The sequence below is a fragment of the Daucus carota genome, chromosome 4 (assembly GCF_001625215.2).
Source record: "Daucus carota subsp. sativus chromosome 4, DH1 v3.0, whole genome shotgun sequence".
NCBI lineage: Eukaryota > Viridiplantae > Streptophyta > Magnoliopsida > Apiales > Apiaceae > Daucus > Daucus carota.
In genome coordinates this window covers 26,014,546-26,034,554 of record NC_030384.2, presented here as the reverse complement: position 1 = coordinate 26,034,554, position 20,009 = coordinate 26,014,546, and the positions used below count along the sequence as shown (strand labels likewise).

Sequence of the window (20,009 nt, the reverse complement as noted above, 5' to 3'; positions counted from 1 at the left end):
AACAAACACCCTCCAACACTACTCACGGCTAAATTATTCAAATTAATTAAGTTTTGACCCATAATATAACTATTACTAGACAACTTAACGTGGTCATTTATTTGACATTTTTTTCCTCTGTATATATTTGTTAAATAAAACGTCATCGGGAACAATTAAGCTTCACACATATTTAATTCAATAAATTAGTTTTTACTTCTTTTGTTCAAATATTTGACGTTTGACTTTTATGCACACATTTTTAGTTCATTGACGGCAGTTCAGTTAATATTTTTAATTTTTTTTTGTTGCGAGTTAAAGTACAAATTTCATAATTTTATTGAAAAAAGTAAACTTTAAAAAATAAAATTTGTAATTATGCAGTCAAATTTCTTAGAATAGTGTGCCAGAAAATAAAGAGTGAAGTATTTGAAACAGGATGTGGAGTATATTTAACTAACAATGAGAAAGATGTCCGCGCAAGTTTTTTAGGTTATGACGGCTGGTGAATACTAAGTGCTATTGTTTCTTTTTTCTTTGGACAGGAATATTAATTTGTTAGTCAAGTGGTCACTTAGCCATCGATAATGAATGGATTATGACAATTAGGCTATGTTCAGCGCAGAATTAAAGCAAGTAGGCGACTAAGATGAAAAATCATTCTCTTTTCTAACAAGACAAAAACATTCTTACTTGCTGTACAATTGACATGTGACTGGGAAAGAAAACGAGGAAAACTACTTCTTACGTGATGGCTTCCATATGACTTTCCTGCTACTTAATTCATGGAGTTGGTGCCCATCCAGTGCCTATATATCCATTCCGCTTTCCTCTGCATTTGCAACTTCATCACATTCTCTTCCAATTCTTTCAACTCATCAAGCTCTTTGTATCATTGCTACTTTGCAGATACCAAATGGACCGAAAATCGGATTGTAGCGTGAAAAGAACATTAAGATCTCCCCACACCAAACCTCCATTCACTCTAAGTGATGTCAAGAAAGCAGTTCCACCACATTGTTTTCAGCGTTCGGCTATTCGCTCTTTGTCATATCTCGCCTTAGATCTCTTCATTTCTTTCTCTCTTTACTACATTGCCGCAACCTATATCTTAACATCGGAAGTAGTCAAGTCATCCAAATTATATTTTCTTACTTGTTGGATTATATATTCATTGCTTCAAGGATGCATACTTGCTCGATTTTGGGTCATAGGTCACGAATGTGGGCACGGGGCATTCAGCGACTACAAATGGCTCGACGATACAGTCGGATTCCTCACACACTCTCTCGTCCTGTTTCCTTATTTTTCATTCAAGTTTAGTCACCATCGTCACCACTTGAGAACCGGATCCCTCGAAGAGGAGGAATTCGACATCCCTTTGCTCAAGAATCAAGTCTCGTTTATTTTTAAATACCTCAACAATCCTGTCGCCAGATTTTTTGTCATTCTCTTGGTTCTAATTGTTGCGGTGCCTCTGTACTTGCTTGTCAACTTCCGTGGCCGTACTTACGACTGATTTGCCTCTCATTTTGATCCGTATAGTCCAATGTTCTCACGAAAACAACGTGCTCAAGTCTTGCTTTCGGATGCTGGATGTTTGGCCGTGATCTATGCAGTCTACAAACTTGCTCTGTTGAAAGGCTTCGCTTGGATTGGTTTTATTTACGGAGGACCGTACCTGTTCCAAAATGCAATGCTGATCATAGTGGCTGTACTTCAACACACAAACCCTCTTGTGCCTTACTACAATTCCACAGAGTGGGAGTGGTTGAAGGGATCCATGGCCACTATTGATCGCGATTTTGGATTTCTTAACACGGTGTTTCATCAGCAGCCGAATACACATGTAGCGCATCATCTCTTTCCCAAAATGCCGCATTACCATGAAGTGGAAGCCACCAGAGCATTTAAACCTATATTGGGGGAGTACTATCAGTTTGATTACACACCATTTTATAAATCACTGTGGAGTACTCTAAAAGATTGTGTATATGTTGAGGAAGATGAGCAAAACAAAGGGATTTATTGGTATAACAATAAGTTTTAAGTCGAGAGAGTCGAGGTCTCTCTGCAACATGCCGAAGTAAAGTCCTGGAGCTTATATTGGTTTTTTCTTCCATTGTATTCTGTTTGCTTTAATGTTATTCATTGATGTAATGTGACGACAAGTTGTTATAGTTATAATGTTTTTCGAAATGGTATTCATTTATATTTACATTTGCATTACAACAACTCCAAGTGAACATCTTCCTTAACTACAATAAGTCTACGTGTACAAAAATAAGGGTTTAAATAAAATTTGTCCTAAAAATAGTTAGGTGAGAGAAAACAAAACCCCTTCTATATGGGAAAATGCTTGGCGCACATAATTGTGTACAAAAATTTGTACATAATGACATGTGTTGGGTTTTAATTAGAATAGCCTCCTGTATTCACATCAACCATCATTATGTACAAATTTTATATACACAATTATGTGCACCTAGCACCACTCTTCTATATAAGAGATAGAAAAGTAAGCCTCTATTTCTTCCATCTCATCACCCTCTCTCATTTTCTTTCATTTTTCCTTTTCCCTCCTTTTTTTTTTTTTATCTCCCCCATCATAGTAGAAGTTTTAATAAATATTATTTTTTTCAAATATATGGATGATTATAGGGAATAAGTGCGGTTGGAGTAAAACAACTTTTTGGCTACCTATATTTTAGGTAACCATCAATTTATTATATTTTAGAGGTTCAAAATAGGTAACGACATTGGGGTTGCTCTGTGGGTGTCAACCCAAGTTTCAAAGAAGATTTGTCTATAAGTAGTCAAATAACTCCATTAATATATATGATGATTTTTGGGGAAGAGTTAAAAACAAATCCATACGAGTTTGATAATTACGAGACAGTATAATGTGAAGTTGATGGGTGTTGGGTGAATGGAGTTTTTAAGCTAACATAAAGGAAGAATAATGGATGTAGGAAGTTCTTATTCTTTGGCTGTAGCCATAGCTAGCTACCCAGATGCCTGATAATTTGCATCAGCTAACTTCTAGTCACTCCAAGTTGGTTTCTTTTTTTTCTTTTTTCTTTTTTTTTTTCGCTAAGTCAAGTTGGTTTCTTATTAGAGTATCTCGAAGATGATTTGCTCTAACCACAGCAGCTGAATTGGTTGAATATTTAAATATTAAAGTCATAGCGCAAAAAAATTAAATAATATGATATATTCCCTAAATAATATGGTATATTCCCGCATAGAAATCCGTCATAAGAAATATTCGTCAGGTTTCGTTTTTGCTTCTTGATGGTAAGCAGAGATCTTGATTTGATGATGAAAACAATGGGACATGTAAGAAGAGTGTGGCAGTAACTCAACAATATTACATCAAATGATACTTATATATTTGAATATGTTTTATCTTCAAAATATCGTTTAATTGTGTCTTCACGGATATTACAATTTAGTGTTTATTCTACTCGATCATTGTTTTAGATATCGTATTAATTTAATTTTATTATTAGATCGACGGGTTTTTTTCGAAAAGACAAGGTGATAAAATTAAATAGTGTCATCAAATTAATTTATGCTAGTATTATTTATATAATATTTTGGTACATTAGGTCAAGTGGGTGCTCCTAACTCTTCATCATCGGAAAAAATATAATTAAGACCGTCCCACGTCAATATTTATGGTTTATCTGTCGATGAATAGATAGCAACACATTCCTCAGGTTTAAGTGTTTCCCCTCCTCTAGCTTCCTAGTAGAAAATGCAGTTTATACTGTATCTTTTAACGAAAGGTCATGCTGATAGAAAAAACATTATGACCGTTAAAACAGAAAAAAAAAAATGAACAAAACGCGGTATACATAACTAAAACGCCTTTCGAATGCTTGGAACTGATCGATATATTATATATTATAGTCACACAATTAAACAGTAAAATGAGAGATGGGGTTAATTATTAATTTACACACGCACCCCTCCTGCAGTCGTATATGTCGTATGTGTTTGTATCAAATTATACCGATACACGAAACCAAACAGAAACTAAAATTGTATAACATATTTTTTCCGATCAACCTACGACGTCAACTTTGGTGGTGCATGACAACAACCGCCGGAAAACCACGTTCATGGCGGCACATGAGATCTCCTTAGCCCTTCGAATCACCACAACGCCGCCATGAGCTCCATTTGAGGCCTTCCTATTTCGTCTCCGCGCGGACACACTTCTTTTAATCCGGCAAGCACATTTTCTCGCCTTTTGCGGCATACTTTCTTTTCTCGAAAACGTGTAGCTTCTCAAGTAAATTTGCCTGCATGACATGCTATCCACAACCCTAGGCTGGCTTGGTCCGTCCAAGCGGCCGTTTGTTGTTAAAGACCTCATGAAGGGCCGTGTGGACGAATCAAAATCCGTCCCACGGCCATTACAACTGACCGACCTTACGAATTCTGCATCCGATTCGGGCCATTTGTACAAATTCTCGTACGTGGCCCGGACCGGGATCCAGTTATCACTGTGACACTTGGGAATGTATGTTGCAGCCATAAAAAAATGCTGAAAATATTTTGGTATAGGGAACAAGTTTCTTGTATGTTGAGAAGGGGAGAGCTGAGAATTAGTAATGTAGAGAAAAGGTTGGGAAAAATTGTGCATGGGGGGTGAATTTATGTGTTTGGATGGTTGTAGGAGGGAGCGAGATTCAATGGCTTGGCATTAAGTGAGGATAAAAAAGAATGGCACATGATTAGCACTACCAGTGGATTTATTTGCAGTTTTGCTAGTTTGGCTAAATTTAAAGAGGGGAGAATTTGGGTCCATGCGAATTTGTAGTTTTCAAAGCTTTTCCTTAGTGGTATATGACCTCATGGCTTGTGGAAAGAGGACAATATATTCATGACTTACTTATCGTGTAAAATAATAATTTTATGATTTTTGATCATCATATTAAATAAATAATTTCAAATAATTATTCTAACTATATCTAAACAAGGACACCGTTAAGTATATAGACTGTCATTTTGAAAAACTAAAATGCAACCATATATTGAGTGCATTAAAGGGCCGTTTGGCGTAATTTCAAAATATTACTTATTATTCATAAGTCATAATTTAATTATAAGTGAGAATTAATTTTTATTTTATGTTTTTGGATAATTTTATTGGTGTTTACAACTTATTGTGTACAAAAATTATTATACTAATAATAAATTAGGGAAAATAGATTTTTTTGCCACTCAAATTATTGTGTTTTTAGAAACTTACCATCCAACTAATTTTTTTTTCCTTTTTACTCACTAATGTTAGGTTTGGTTTTATTTTTAGCCACCAACTTAGGTTCGGATTTGATTACTAGCATTATGATAATTTTTTGTAGCATCATTTATACATAGTGATAGTGTGTAATATTTTGATGATGTGTCGTATGTTTATATCTTTATGTATAGCATTAATAATATAAAATGAGTCGATGAAAAATTAAAATCAGGAAAAAAGGTAATTAGAATTCTAAAAATTCAACAAATCATGACTATGAAATCAATGATTTCAAACAATTCACCCTCACTCATAAGATAAAGTGTATTTGAGTGATATGATGCATCATCTTTCGTTATTGTTATTTAAGTTTCAACCGACTAACTCAGTTTAATTAAGATCTCTCTTAAATTTATATTTAAAAATTTTAATAACTTTACCTTATTACAATTTTAAAGATAAATAAATAGAGAAGAAAACTTAATTTTTGATGATTGTTCTCTATAATGCATCATTTTATGTTATTATTACTTCCTCCTTCCCTCTCATTAGTTTACAGTTTTTTTTACTGCTTAGCACTTATTTAAGACTCTTAATAAACATAGTTTCATAGCTTATTTTTGTGTGTAAAAATTTAAACACTGAATTTTCATTCGGAAGAAAAAAAATTATTTATGAAACTACATCTTTTAAAAGTCATAAAATGCGTGTAAAATTCTTATCAGCCAAGGTAAACGACCTTGGACACATAAAAAGTACTATGTATAAAGATACAAACATATATCAAATCATCAAAACATTATGGACTACCACTATATATTTTTATTATTTTTTTTGACAAATACAACTACCACTATATATTAATAATGCTACACAGAAAATGTAATGCTAATAATCAAATCTGAACCTAAATTCAGTGACAAAAAAAGAAGCTGAACTTGATATTAGTGAGTAAAATAAAAAAAATTATAATTAAGTGGTTAGTTTCTAAACACGCAATAAGTTTAGTGACAAAAAAAATTATCATAATACTAGTAATCAAATCCGAACCTAAGTTGGTGGCTAAAAAAAAAATCCAAACCTAACATTAGTGATTAAAAGGAAAAAAAATTTAGTTGGGTGGTAAGTTTCTAAAAGCACAATAAGTTGAGTGGCAAAAAAATCTATTTTTCCAATAAATTATTATTAAAAAATGATCCTTTATATATTTGTAAAATCAAATTTCAAAAATAAAAATAAATCACCTGAAAATTTGAATTTTCGACTCTTCAAATTCTGACTTATAAACCGAAAATTAATTTATAAATTCGTGAACTAAATCAATACAAATAGATTATTTTTGTTTTATAAGTTCCGGAACACCCCTGACTTTTAAATATTGCTAGGCAAACAAATTAAAAGAATACAAACCAATGTCGTATGCTTTTGATTCATCTTAAAACTGTCACGTTACAGAGGTCCCACGTTTGCTATATATATTGTCACTTGCTGATTTTTTATAACTTCCGAAAATTAAATATGCCATGCTCACACAAATTCTGTTAAATATACGAAAAAAGGGATATAAATGACGGCCTTTTAAGCGCACAGATAAAATAAGACGGATATATTGAGATACGGTTTTAAACTTGAGGTTATGGCCAGACAGATGATAACAAAATAAACAAAATTATGTTAGTAGAGAAAATTAAAGTTGTGTGCATGTTGGAAAAAAAAAAAATCATAAACGATATATAACATACTGACATCTATGAAAGAAAAAAATTGTATGAGCACGATTGGATAGTTGAGTGGACGATAACTCGATAAGGCTTTATATATACTCCTTTTGTGATGGGAAACTGAAAATTGAAACGACACACAAACATCGCGTTTCAAACATTACATGCACGTAAACACCGCAGCTCATCCACGGACTGCATTTGTGTATAAAAAATATAAACATGCAACCACACTTTTTTTAAGTGCCTTTCTCCTCCCATTTCGATCCTTGTCTTTAAGCATTTGGTGGATCTCCTTGAGCCACACTATAAAGGATATCCGGCACTAATTTAAGATGTTGGTACATGCACTTCATCTGATTATGATTTCAATTGATAGATTATAGGGAGAGAACGGCTAGCCATATGATATGATTATTCTTTTTTGTCCTTTTATTTTAGAGCATAAAGCTATGCAAGAAGATTTAGAAAGGTCCTCCTCAGCATTTCATGATTGAATATCATGACTTTAACCTATGAGTGTTAAGATGATTTTTAAAACCAAATATGAAATATTGTAGGTAAAAAAGATTTTGACGTATCCTGTGCTACATGCACAAATTTGAGTATTAAAATTTTCCACAAAACCACATAAATGAGATATTTTAATTAATATATTTAATGCATGCATGTATAAGGAGTATTCTGTTCCAACCAAAATTTTATTCATACAATTTTATAAATAATTTCTGTATCAAAATTTATATATCAAACATTGTTTTTTATACAATACTACTTTGACTAAGCACTCTTTGAGAGAAATGGTCAATGGCGTTAAACGTTATGCACCTATGTCTATGTGCACGTAAACCGGTGGGTTTGATTTACTTTCATTAAATAAGAGTAAAGTTCTATGGAGATCACTTTTTTTGGAGACCGTGGAGACCATTTATGTTGTGCAAGTAAAATATTGTATAAAAACATTGCAAAACTCATAATTTTGCAAATCAAAATACTGTAGAATATATTATTTTGTGTAGTAAATTCTACAAATATCACCAATTCATTAAAATTATTGAAGAACATCTATGTTTAATGTATGTTCTGCAAATTGAACAAATGTTCTGCAAACTAAACATATTGCGCAGGATAAAATATTTTATAATATTTACATACAAAACATACATGATAATCATGATTTTAAATGATATAATGATTTTTCTACAACATTATTTGCAAAATTATGAGTTTTGCAATATTTTTATGCATATTTTACTTGCAGAACATAAACGGTCTCTACGGTCTCCAAAAAAAATGTCTCCATACAACTTAACTATTATGAATAAATAAAGGGGTTGCTGGAACCGAAGATGTCCGGGGTAGCACCCCGATTTTATAAGACCTATGATAGTAAATTAGGTATTTTTGGTCAAATATTTATTTCATTCCTAAATTATTATTTTTCATTATGATTTTAAAAAAATTATATAAAATATAAAAACAAACTAATATGTCTCTATAAATTATGATGTGCTATACTTCAACACAAATAGAACCATCATTCTACTCTTCATTTCCAGATACAAACACAAATCATTTTGAAACTATTTCTGACGCTAAAGTTATTTAAGATAAGCGAATATAGACAAATAACATTTTTACATTTTTTTTCTTACAAATGAAATAAATAATAATATTTTCTTACGAATGAAAAATATAAGATTTAAATTAATTAAAAAGCACATTTAGATATTAATATTATAAGAACATTTATATAGAGATGATAAAAACGTTTATTGTTTGTATTTCTAATTTACTTTATATAAAGATTATTATAAAAACTAATTAAATTTCTAAAAAATATATAATCAATCAATCAAAATCCAAATCATTATTACAGGATTTCTCATACAAAAAGTTTACGTACATTAACAATACTAAAACACAAATAAGATGTTAAAATTTAAATCACAAATAATAAGATTATTATAATACAATCAAATTTTAATTTATTATATTAAAATTTCTCATTCAAAATTTATAAGCATCTAACAATAAATATTTTAGGGAATTTGACAAATATACTAACTTTTGGATATTTAACGGCAAATATACTAACTTGTCTAAAATTTTGCAAATTTACTACTCCCTCCGTCCCTTAACAATGTTCATGTTTCCCTTTTATCACGTTTGCCAACGCACACTTTTGATCGTTAATATTTTTAATTCCGTATTAATATTAAATATAAAAACTTCACCGTATTAAAGTACTCATAAATACAAATCCAACAAGATCACTCAAGACTATATTTAGTCTTATAGATTAGACATAAATTAATAATTTATCTCATGTCATAAACAGTCCCGACATATCAAACGAAAGAAGTATTTAGACACGGAGGGAGTACCTTTTAAAATACAAACAATTAAATTGCAAAAATACCATCTTACTCTTTCCATTCCTTTTTTACTTATCTCCTCTCTCTTCCTTATCTCTCTCCACTACTCTCTCTCCTATTCCTTATCTCTCTCACTACTTTCTCTTTCCTCGTACTACTCTCTGCTCTCTCTCCTCGTACTACTCTCTGCACTTACCTCCTCATGTGCACCGCTCTTTCCATCCGCACATTTTCAGGTGACTCTCCACCTTCACTCCCACCATCACCATTAGAATCAACCGCTACGATCACGCAACCTCACCCTTACTCTCTCTCTCATCATATCTGGTGTGATTGCTACCTATTTCCAACCATTTCAATCACCTCCTCTTTCAAATCCAATCATCTCTTCTTCCAAATCTGCCTACCCTGCAGTAAACAACCATCATCGCACCACTTCTAGAACCCACTCAATGCTCAACCAACATCGTCTCTTTCAGTCTCTATCTTGTCATCGTCCATTTTCCGTCGACCTACTCCAACTCTGGTACTACTTTTTACAAGTTTTCATTCACCTGCAATTTATAATTATGCAATTAGCCATCATGTCTTGATCATCCTTTGATGGGGTGAGAAAACTGAATCATGTTCTAGTGGGGAGAGGGAACCCAAATAGAGGGCGTAGTTCTAGAGAGAGAGCCCACAAGGGACTTAGTAAATAAAGTGGGTGACCCATTAGATGAGGCCAACTTGTAGTAATGATGAGGAGGCCTGAGAGTCTTCCTAGAGAATGAGACCTAGGGTGATGATCCATAGGTTAGCTGTGCTGAATACTAGGGGTGTACACGGTTCGGGTTGCGCGGGTTGACAGAATTTATTGACCCAACCCAATTAAATCGGGTTAATACTATTTCAATCCAATTACTAATCAGGTTAAAAAATTTCGGGTTGAATTGGACAAAATATGGTCGGTTTGGATCGGGTTGGTCGGTTTTGCCAACCCGTGTACACCCCTACTGAATACCCCTATACAACGAGGCCAAGAGATAACAAGGACAAGGGATAGCGACCCCTAGGCTCACTATTGATGCTCACAATGACTCCTAAGATGATGACCCCTGGGGAGCAATTCTTAAGCCTTGATAAATCTTCTAAGTAATTGAGGCTCAATAATGAGGTGGCTTAGCAAAATGATGAGTCTAGAAGACTTGATCCATTTCTGCTGTTGGGTGGAGATTAATTGAGGTGGATGGCCCCACTTTGATGATCCATATCTGAATGTGGGGCCGAAGTCGATTGATGATTTTGGACATAACAACGGTCAAAAAAAGAAATTATTTTTTCTTTTGATCTTTTTGAATGAATCTTTTTCGGACTATATTTTAAAAAGTTTTCGAACTAAATGTGGATGCATCCGTTTGTGAATGAAAAGCATCTTTTATGATAGAAATGATGTTCTAGAATTATAAGATAGACTTTGTTGCAGGTATAAATAAGCGCATAGCCGGGATAAGTTCTGTTTTGGAGGCTAAAGCAATAGGGTGCAGGAGGCGTTATTTTGGGTTGGGGACTATATAGTACAACATTTGGTAGCGGAAAGCGACTCTCTCAATGTGGTTAATGCACTACAAAATGAATATCAATTATCTCTCTGATTTTGGTAACATTTTGGGATCATGTCGGATTAATGGTTTAATTACCTTTCAACCCTCAATGTTTGGGGGTATATACTGATGCGGCCTCGATGTTTTAACTCGGCCGATTCAACCCTCCAAGTTTCACAAATGTTCCTTCTATCCCTCGTTACAGGTATGAAGTCCACAAACGGTATATCAGCAGAGGGTAAACACGACATTTACTATTGAAGGTAAATTTTGCTCGTTCCCTTTAACCACTAAAGTATACATCTCGTTCCTTTTAACACTTGATTCTATATGTGTATATAAACAGGGAGTGGTGATGCACATGTGCTAGGTTGGTTTTAACCGCTTCGGTAACCCGATCCATTTAGTCCGGGTCACAAAAAAGTAACCCATTAATATCAAAAAAATCCTACTACATAACCCTATTAACCCTATTACATATGCGATGGGTTTGGGTCGGGTAAGGTTGAGTTGAATGGGTTGAGCATGCAAATGTTTATGAAAATCATATCTTCATAAGCTAAGCAACTAATTAAAGAAATGAGAAAATCCATACTGCAAGTTAAAGAAAAGAAGTGTTGCTAATGACTAGTACTAATAGTCTGTTAATATTATTTATTACAATTAAGATATAAAAAATCTCCATACTTTCATTAATCACGTTATTGGAATGTTGGGCTCAGCCCGCCTTTTTTTTTGCCACGCTTCCCCAAAAAACAACAAATTGTTGCTTGTCAAAAAATCACTTATTTCAAAGGCAGTTTTAGATTTACCAAATACTTTTGAACTATATGTTTTTTTTTTAAAAAACTGTTGTAGTTGATTCAAAATTTTAATTTTTAAATCTTCAAAAGAAAATAAGAGGTTTTCTCATAAATACCCAAGTCCAAAACCTTTTTTGCAAAATAACTACATATTTTTCAAATATTTTACAAAAATACAAAATTTCTAAAGATATTTTGAAAAAATACGATAAGCAACTAGTTGCAACCACGTGCAATCATACTTACAACCAGATGCAACCAAACTTGCAACCCTTGGAGGGCCAATTAACTGAAGTTGCATATGGTTGCATATCTACTTACAGACCACATTTTTGCAAATAGTTTAAAAAGTTTGTATTTTTGTAAATATTTTCAAAAGATTATAAATCGCATAAAAACTTAGAACAAGTGGAATTTTTAGTAAATTCCCAAAAAAGAATCATTTATATATTAATTTTTTAATTTGATTAATTATATACATAGACATGAATTACCGTAGATAAGAAAATATGTTTTATTATATAAGAATATTTGAATGTAAATATTAATTATTTGACGAATTTTTTATGTTATTATTTCTCCAAGTATACACATAAATTTGAATAATTATTTATTTATTTTAATATGAAAAATACATGTTAACAATTCAAAATACTTTATTATAGATTTTTATAAAATTTATAATTCAAAATAAGATATATTATATGTTAAATTTTTATACACAATCGTAAAAAAGTTAAGAACACTATAATTATAATTATATTTCTCTAAAAAATTATAATTATATTAGAAGCTATGCACAACACAAAGTAAAGGCACATAGAAGTTATAATCAGTTGTGTGATATGTGTCCTTGCAGATGGTTTTGGTGTCAGCCAGCATTAAAAAAGTCTTAAAAAACAATTTTAATGGTAAACATATATCTCAATCCAGCTCTTTAAATTTCATCGAGCGGTTAACAAATGTGCCCATCTATACTATACTATAATAAGCCAACATAGGTATAATTTGTAGTCCTAAGTTTTAGTTATATTTTTTGGTTTGGTACTCTCCTTTTGGTACTACAACTCTACAAATGTGGAGTCTATTAGTATTATATTGTTGTTATACAATTTCAAATACTAAAAACACTCATAACAATACATTATCATATAATATTTTATTAAAAAAATTATAATGATGTTATAAATAAAATTATAAATATACAATTTTGAATATCTTTTTTTAACAAGAACCTTCATATAACTCTTTTTAACTTTAATGTGTTCTATTTCAATATAAACACGAACCATTACATAACTCTTTGCAACTCTAATATTAAAAGTTATTGTTGTCAAAAAAATCAAGATTACAAAATTACGTTTGAAATTCGATTGATTAGATTACTAAATCTTTCGAAGGTATTACACGGTCGGCTATGTTTGGAAAAGATTTGAATTTTCTGATTTTTTATTTTTAAATCTACATGTACTAAATTCGGATTAAATGTACTAATATATATATAAGTCAGTTGAATAATATAATTTGATTAAAATTCAATCTATTAATACTAAAATACAAATAAAATGATGTTTAAATTTAAATTATAAATAATAAATTACGAAGTATATACCCGCCCGTGCTTCGCACGGGTTAAAGGCTAGTATAAATAAATTTCCAGCTTCTTCATTGGTTCTAGTCGATCATCTAAATTTTAAAAAATTTAGTGAGAAAGATATGACGCATTTATCAACAAAAGCCGGATATCAAGTATTTGACTTATAGATGATCTCATGTAACACTACTCTGAACAGGATGAGTCTGTCATTTATCTTTCACGGCTGCATATTGACTAGACCCGAGAATTTAGTACACGACATATATACGATACGAAAAATTAATAATTTAATATACGACATAAATACAACACGAAAATTTAGTGTTTGATTTTAATTTTTGATACATGAACACGAAAATACACAAATGTACACGATATAAATATATTTTTAAATAAATAAATATATTTTCATATAAAAAGTATATATATACATAAATATAATACATGGGTTAATAATAATCAAGTGAGTCACCAAAGTGGGTTAGATATATCAAGTTGGTCATCGAACTCAAAAAAGTCTCAAATCGGTCACTTAAGATATTCAATTGGCCTTTTAAATTATGTACAAAATCCACTCTTTCTGACGAACCCTAAAATTTTATCTATTCTTGAAGTAGTCGTCTCTATTATCTGAGGGGATTCCATCAGTTTTCACTGGAGGAAAGCCCCAAACTCTTTTATTTAATTTGTTTTCTTCAATAATCTTCTTATTCGGAGAAGGGTTTCTATCTTTTTATATATCTGGTTTGGTTTGTTTGTCTAGATCTGAATCGCCAGAGCATCTGGTTTACTATTTCTTCGATTCAAGCGGAGTTTATCGGATTCGAAAGTTAATCGTCTATCTTGTGGCTTCAACTATATCAGATGTTTTTTTATTTTCATTTGTTTTCAGTTTCCTTTTATTTTAGTCTTCGGCTTGTATTTTCAGGTTGTTTTCTCTCCTTAGTGAGAGGTTTGTTTTCGCTCTTTTATTGTAAACTGTGGTGTTGATTTGGTGATGAAATTTTGTATGGAATCGCAGTCTGGTCGATAACTCAAACGATAGTTCCATCAGGCTGATGAGGAGGATATCACTAATTTAATGAGAATGCATGAAATAGGTACTTGTGTTTGTATATACATTATCTTCAAAAAGTCGTTTAATTGTCTTTTCATGAGAACAGGCGATAACAATTTATTATTTGTTTGACTCCATCATTGATATAGATGTTGTATGGTTCTTTATTATTAGTTAACACCTTTGTTTCAAAAAAAAATTATGTATAAAATATGGTGGTATTCAATTTGGATTTTAAACTATACTTTAAATTCTGATGGTATTTAATTCTGATTGTTTAAAATCCATTAAAATTTGATGGTGTTTAATACGTATGGATGTTTTTGGACTTCATAAAATGACAGATTTTTGTGGGATTTTTTAGTAAATTTTAAGTTTTTGAAATCCTACCAAAATCCATAAGATTTTAAAGTTTTGTGCTAAAATCTTAAAAAATCTATATCATTAATTCTACAACATTTTATTAAAAATCGGCACAAAATCAAAATCAAATATAATATATTAAAATTCATAGACTCAAAATAATTCGTCTAAAATCTGATACACTTCCTTAGTAAACTCCAGCGAGGAAGATGCGAGGAATTTATCAACAAAAGCCAGATATCAAGAATTTGACTTAATAGATAATCTCATGTAATAGTACTCTATAGGATGAGCACTGGTGCATGTGCCATTTGTCTTTCTCAAGTAGCAATTTGACACACAAACAACTAGAAAACAACAAGTTGACATACGATTTGATGTGAATCTAGATTGAGGGGCCGCACATGGCTGTGCGAGAGCATCTTTTTGGTGTGGTCACAGTTCATTATTTCTGTTTACACTACAGCAATAATGATATAGTCTAAAGTACACTAAATTCGTTCAAGACTCCAAGCCAATTCCACAACCATTTCGTATTGTCAATTTCTCACTTATTCATCACATGATAATGAGTAGGTGTCCCATTGTCAGCATCCACAACACTGTCGATGGCCATTCAAACGGATCTCAGTTCGAGCTCGATTCGATTATTATTATTATTTTGAAATTAAAATTAAAAACTATTTTGTTTTCCCAAATTTGAATTGCCCTCGAGGGAATTCATTAATTTTATAGAATTTCATCACATGCAGTGGCTTGCCATCAAATTTATCAAATTATCAGTCTCTGTCAAGAAGCTTTCGCCTGGCCTAACAATCAGCTGTCATGGTTGATGGTTGTCAAATGTTGCATGCAATACATTATACAACAATACCTGGCCTAACAAAGAAGCTACCTTACACATGGCCACTTGGTTAAGAAAGTTGAATCATTTAACAAACTTATACAACCAGTGTCCAGAAGGTCAAGAAAACTGAGCACTTGAAACCAAAAGATGTGTTGAGAAAATGATATTGCTCTAGAAATTTAATCAATCAGAAACCATGGGATGAACAAATTGCTGTACTTTTCAAATAGAGGAAGAAACAAACTAGAGAATAAACTAAATTCTATCAAAGATCAACATTACATGCTAATAAAACATCTACTGTATTTCACATCTTCCAAACAACTAAAAATATAATGGCGAACTTTATAAGAACCACCGTCTGGGCAGACCACGATTATGCATCTGTGGAGCATGCAACGCAATTACATTCCTTTATCAGAGTGCTTCAGACATTCTGAGAGGTGAAAATGCATTGGCTGCACGGACTCTGTTTGAATAATTTGTCCCTCAACGCGCAAAAGAATGTGGGAGCTTTAAAATATGAATGAGAATGAAATACCATTTGGAAGAACTTATCTGCCTTCGGACTTCACCAGTTGAGAGAAAACTCTGCTCATCGAAACACCTGAAAGATCATCATCCACGACTGACATGTCATGCTGTCCAGCTGATGTGGTGGAGTCATCATTATTGAAGTTATTGAGTTGAGGAGATAGCTCGCGGATAATGTTGGTACTGTTCTCTTCGGGATCATTATGAAGAACTGCCTCCTGAAGTTGAAGCGCATACTCAAGATTCCAAAGGACATCTCCCATAGAGGGCCGATCAACACCAAAATCAGCTAAACATTTCTCTGCGGTTTCTGCAAACTTTCGAAGAGAATCTGGTTTGATCTTCCCTGCAAGATTAGGATCTATAATTTGATCCAGTTGTCCTCGCTTCTGCCACTTCATTGCCCATTCAGCCAAGTTGACCATCTCCCTAGGAAGAGATGGATCTATAACAGGCCTTGCACATAGAACTTCAAAAAGAACAACACCAAATGAATACACATCCGATTTTTCCGTGAGCTGTTGCCTTCTAAAATACTCGGGATCAAGGTACCCAAAACTCCCTTTCACTGCTGTACTCACATGGGTTTGATCTAATTCGGGTCCAGTTTTTGAGAGCCCAAAATCAGCAACCTTTGCCAAAAATGTTTCATCGAGCAATATGTTTGCAGACTTTACATCACGATGAATAACAGCTTTCGCATATCCAGTATGAAGGTAGTGAAGTCCTCTAGCTGATCCAATGCATATCTCGAGTCTCTCCTTCCAACCCAAGCTAGGAAGACCAGAGCCATACAAATGACTCTTAAGAGTTCCATTCTCCATATACTCGTATATTAGAATCATTTCACTCTTTTCATCACAGTAGCCTATCAAGGAAACAAGATGCCGATGACGAAATTGCGAAAGCATTTCAATTTCGGTACGGAATTCTGCCAAACCTTGCTGTGACCTGGGATTACCCCTTTTAACTGCTACTTTTGTGCCATCACTGAACTCTCCCTTGTAAACCTTCCCAAAACCACCAATCCCAATAACCCAGCTCTCGTCAAAATTATTAGTTGCCTCTTGAACTGCCACAAAAGGACATCGGTAGCCAAAGTCTGATCCGGCACTGGTAGTTGTTCCATTAGAGAATTTACTACCCATTGTGTAGGACGCATTGACAGACAGAGGGACCCATGTTTTTGAATGGTGAAGTCGTTCCAGTCTCCTTTTCCTGCGAATATAAAAGAACAGTCCAACAATGAACAGAACAATTGCAATCCCCGCTATTACACCTACAATCACCCCAACATTTGACTTTGAGCCTGATCCTGACGAAGATGGCACAGTGTCCACTCCACCAAGGCTTCCAACAGAATTATTTATCTTCATTATCTCGAGTCCATTAAGGATTGCATCAGGATAGCTGTTACCAAAAGAAGATGGCCCAATACTCACACGAAGATTACTGCTAGATATGGTTGAAGTAACAAAATCCCTATATACCGCAGTAGCCAGAAAATTCTGATTTATGGTCGTCAGATCAAAGTCAGGCAAAACATTTGAGGGACCAAGGTACACATTGAAGTACAAATCATTGGTAGAATTACTTGCAACATCGCAAAAATGAAAGCGTACAAAATATCGAAACCCCTGATCAACAGGGAAATCCCATGTAACATTAAAATTGCTGCCAGGGTCATCTTCTGATCTCATCTTTGTGGCAGTACCATAAACGGTTTTTGGAGCAAACTCCGCTGTAGCTCCTCCCGAAGGATACCTGACAGAATTTATTTTTGATACATTTCTAGCAAGATTAGAATCCAAAAGATATTTCGTGTCAGGTTCCCAAGTTCGACCCAGTGTATCATTTTTGGCAGTGACGGTCGGCCCTCCCATATTAACCCTTCTAATGGTCTGCAACGCCTGTGTTGGCAAACCTTCGAACTTGACTGCAGGACTAACACCTTGTGCATCATCAGTGATAAGGAAATCCGGGGCCGAAACAACTTCTAGAGCATTCAAGAACGCAAAGGAATTCTCGGAAGGCGAAAGAGTGATTACAAGTGAATCGGAAGTTATGTTCACTAAAAATTCTCTCTTAGCAACAGAATCAGATTTAAAATCATTGAGCAACACATGGTTGGGAATTGAAACCAAAAACTTTGCTGAACTTGGATTATAAGTGTTAAACACAAACGGGGAAAGGTAAAGCCGGATCCAAACCCTCCCCTTTTGGCTAATCTTAAAGGTATACTTGGAACTTTTTGTGAAAATTCTAGCATTCTTATACAGACCAAACTCATCAGTCTGTGGAATAGAATTTGAGGTGGTAGCCTCTAAAATATTATCTGGGCTAGAAAGATACTTTGAAGCTAAATTATCAGCCAAATAAACCTGACTACCAATGGTAACATTTTCATTTGATCCACAATTTATATAATACTTATCAGCGGGAACAAATTGACAAGAAAAGCAAGCAAAATACAAAAATACACAAAAAACCCAGATGAGCAACTTAAACACACAGGTCTCTATCATTTTAACAGATCTAAAGATGAAATCTTGAGCTAAAACAGAGCCCAAAACCCCAGATTTTTTCAAGATTCAGCAAGATTCAATCAAAAACACTAAAATAAAAAATACCCACCAAAGATTACTAGATAAAGAGCAGAAAGATTGCACCTTTTAAAGCATCTGAGCTGAAACAGAGAGAAACCCAGAACTGAAACAGTCAAAAAAAGAAGGGGTTTTAAGATTTTTAACAACTGAGTTGTGTAATAGATTTATATTAATATTTAATGATATGTTAGTGTTGTGCCAGACTGAAAAATGAGGAGCCAGCTAGAAAACTCGGCCAGCCAGCCAGCTGAGAAATTGACATATTCTTTTGTGTGTGAAAATTTGGACAAATGGAATGAATAAAATAGAGGTGGTAGTTAGATACATTTTGAAAATTTATACAGAGGTGTATATATAATTGAAAAGAGGTCAAAAGAAATCACAGATGAAGCCAATGAGGTGTAAACATATGTTAACGGTGACCAGAGTTAATTAAGGAAAATGAACAATTAAATAGGTTCTCTGTTCTGTTACTCGCTTGTCTTTTTCTCACTTTAATTGCAAACAAGGGTAATACCATGTCTGATAAAAACCAGTAATGTGGACTGTTTTAATTCTTATTTTTGTGGTAAACTATATTCATACATTGAATAAATTCTGAAAATACTCCTTCCATCTCATTTTAAGTCTCCTGTTTGACTTTTGAATGGTCAAATTGACCAGATTTTGACTGAGATTTACACATATAATACAATTTTTAAAAGTAAAAAAAATTATATATCATTATAAAATACATACAATATACTATAAAATGTAATTTTTAGTTTTTTAAAATAATAACAAATTTGTTCTTTATGTTTGGTCAAAAATTGGTCAATTTAACCACTGAAAGTCAAAACAGAACACTTAAAATGGGATGGAGGGAGTATCATGTTGTCTGAAAAGAAAAATTAACTAAAAATTCAAGTATCAGTCTAAAATTAAAATTATATGCAAAGATTAGAGCATCTCTAATAATAGAAAGTCATTAGCTAATTATGATCTGGCATGCCAAAAATAAAAAATTTAACCAACTTATTAAAAAACTCACACTCCAATCATACTTATATGCTTGACTATAATTTTAGTCAATCTGCGGACGACTATATTTGTCTAACCTCTACAGGTCTGTAAAAAATCTGTTGAAAGATTGCACATCATTTATTATCATATTAAACTGATATATTCTATTTTAACAATCTAAAATATTAATAACATATTTTTTTTAAATTATACCAATATAGCTAATACCATTGAAGCCAAATAAACACATTCTCTGTCCCAGCAACTTACCGGAAGAAAGCAGAC

At 32.9% G+C, this 20,009-nt stretch overlaps 1 protein-coding gene and 1 pseudogene across 1 annotated transcript; one reads left to right on the top strand and one right to left on the bottom strand.

Moving 5' to 3' along the window:
- Nucleotides 1-726: 726 nt before the first annotated feature.
- Nucleotides 727-2,178, top strand: LOC108217970 (delta(12)-fatty-acid desaturase FAD2-like; annotated as a pseudogene).
- A 13,552-nt stretch (nt 2,179-15,730) lies between these two features.
- LOC108218845 (receptor-like protein kinase HERK 1) lies at nt 15,731-19,041 on the bottom strand. Its single transcript, XM_017391969.2, has one exon. It carries the CDS (start codon nt 18,639-18,641, stop codon nt 16,137-16,139), a length of 2,505 nt encoding a protein of 834 aa, XP_017247458.1. The 5' UTR covers nt 18,642-19,041; the 3' UTR covers nt 15,731-16,136.
- Nucleotides 19,042-20,009: the final 968 nt, after the last annotated feature.